This window comes from Aplysia californica, unplaced genomic scaffold (genome assembly GCF_000002075.1).
Source record: "Aplysia californica isolate F4 #8 unplaced genomic scaffold, AplCal3.0 scaffold00101, whole genome shotgun sequence".
Classification (NCBI taxonomy): Eukaryota; Metazoa; Mollusca; class Gastropoda; order Aplysiida; family Aplysiidae; genus Aplysia; species Aplysia californica.
The window spans coordinates 1,578,745-1,579,728 of record NW_004797371.1 but is presented as its reverse complement, the minus strand read 5'-3'; the positions used below and the strand labels follow the sequence as shown (position 1 = coordinate 1,579,728).

General features: G+C 40.0%; 1 protein-coding gene across 1 annotated transcript in view; it reads left to right on the top strand.

Moving 5' to 3' along the window:
- The window catches only part of LOC101853776 (nmrA-like family domain-containing protein 1), a gene marked incomplete at its 3' end in the record, with an annotated part of 11,583 nt that extends 10,903 nt beyond the window's left edge, over positions 1-680 (top strand). The window contains 1 exon segment of the mRNA XM_035968970.1: positions 585-680. Within this exon segment, the coding sequence (XP_035824863.1) occupies positions 585-680 (96 nt within the window).
- Positions 681-984: the final 304 nt, after the last annotated feature.

Here is a 984-nt window from a genome sequence, read left to right as displayed (position 1 = left end):
TAATAATTTCCCAATTTAAGTTAAAGCAAGAAAGATTCTTTCAGAATCTCACCAGGATTTCAACTGTGAACTCGAGCCTTACATTTCCCTGTTACATGTATTTCCGTCACTTCGCAGTGGAATCAGGAGCTCGTCAATGTTAGAGCATAATAATATGGATTGATTAGTATCACCTTAAAGCTTGTTCATTTGTCTTGCATTTGGAGAAGAAAATACCCGTCTTTCTTCAATAAAAGTCAAGGTATTTCCGATTGAAGGATGTGCTGGTCGCCTGGAGTCAGACAAAAAAAAATTAGCGAGAAAATGACAGCCAGAATTAGGTGATTTCCAAAGATTGAGTATACTTGGAAACTGCAAATCAATTACATTTTTTGTGTGCCTTTGATCAATCTTTTCAGTAAAATTCACACAGGGATGTGTTCTTAAATGGACATAGATCTAAATCTAGAAGATATTGAGACCAACAAAAAAATAATAAAATAAAAAACCAGTGCCCAATATCCAGAAAGGAATGCCGATTTCCCGAATTGAATTAGATCTATGAAGACGAGCGCCTGATTTCACCACGCTGCCTCCCTCCTCAGCCCTGCCGTACACAGCTGTGAGGTTCCCATTCCTGTACGAGAACTTGCTGTCGCTGTTCAAACCCCACCTCGTCAGACCAGGAGTGTACACGCTACGTGAGTTGGCTCAATTCTACACATCTGAACAACTGTAATTTTGTTCTCTTCGTCTGTCTCTTTGTTTGTCTGTCTGTTTGCTTGGGTGTGTTGAGAAAAAATACCTCAATACAATGATCGTTAGTTCTTGTTTGGAAAAAGTGACCATGCAGGGGTGTACGCGCTACGTGAGTTGGCTCAACAAGTCTTACCAACTGTGATTTTGTTCTGTTCGTTTGTCTGTCTGTCTATTTGTTTGCTTGGGTATGTTGAGAAAAATACTTCAACACAATTGTTCGCTTCTAAGCACAAGGGGGCTATCCCG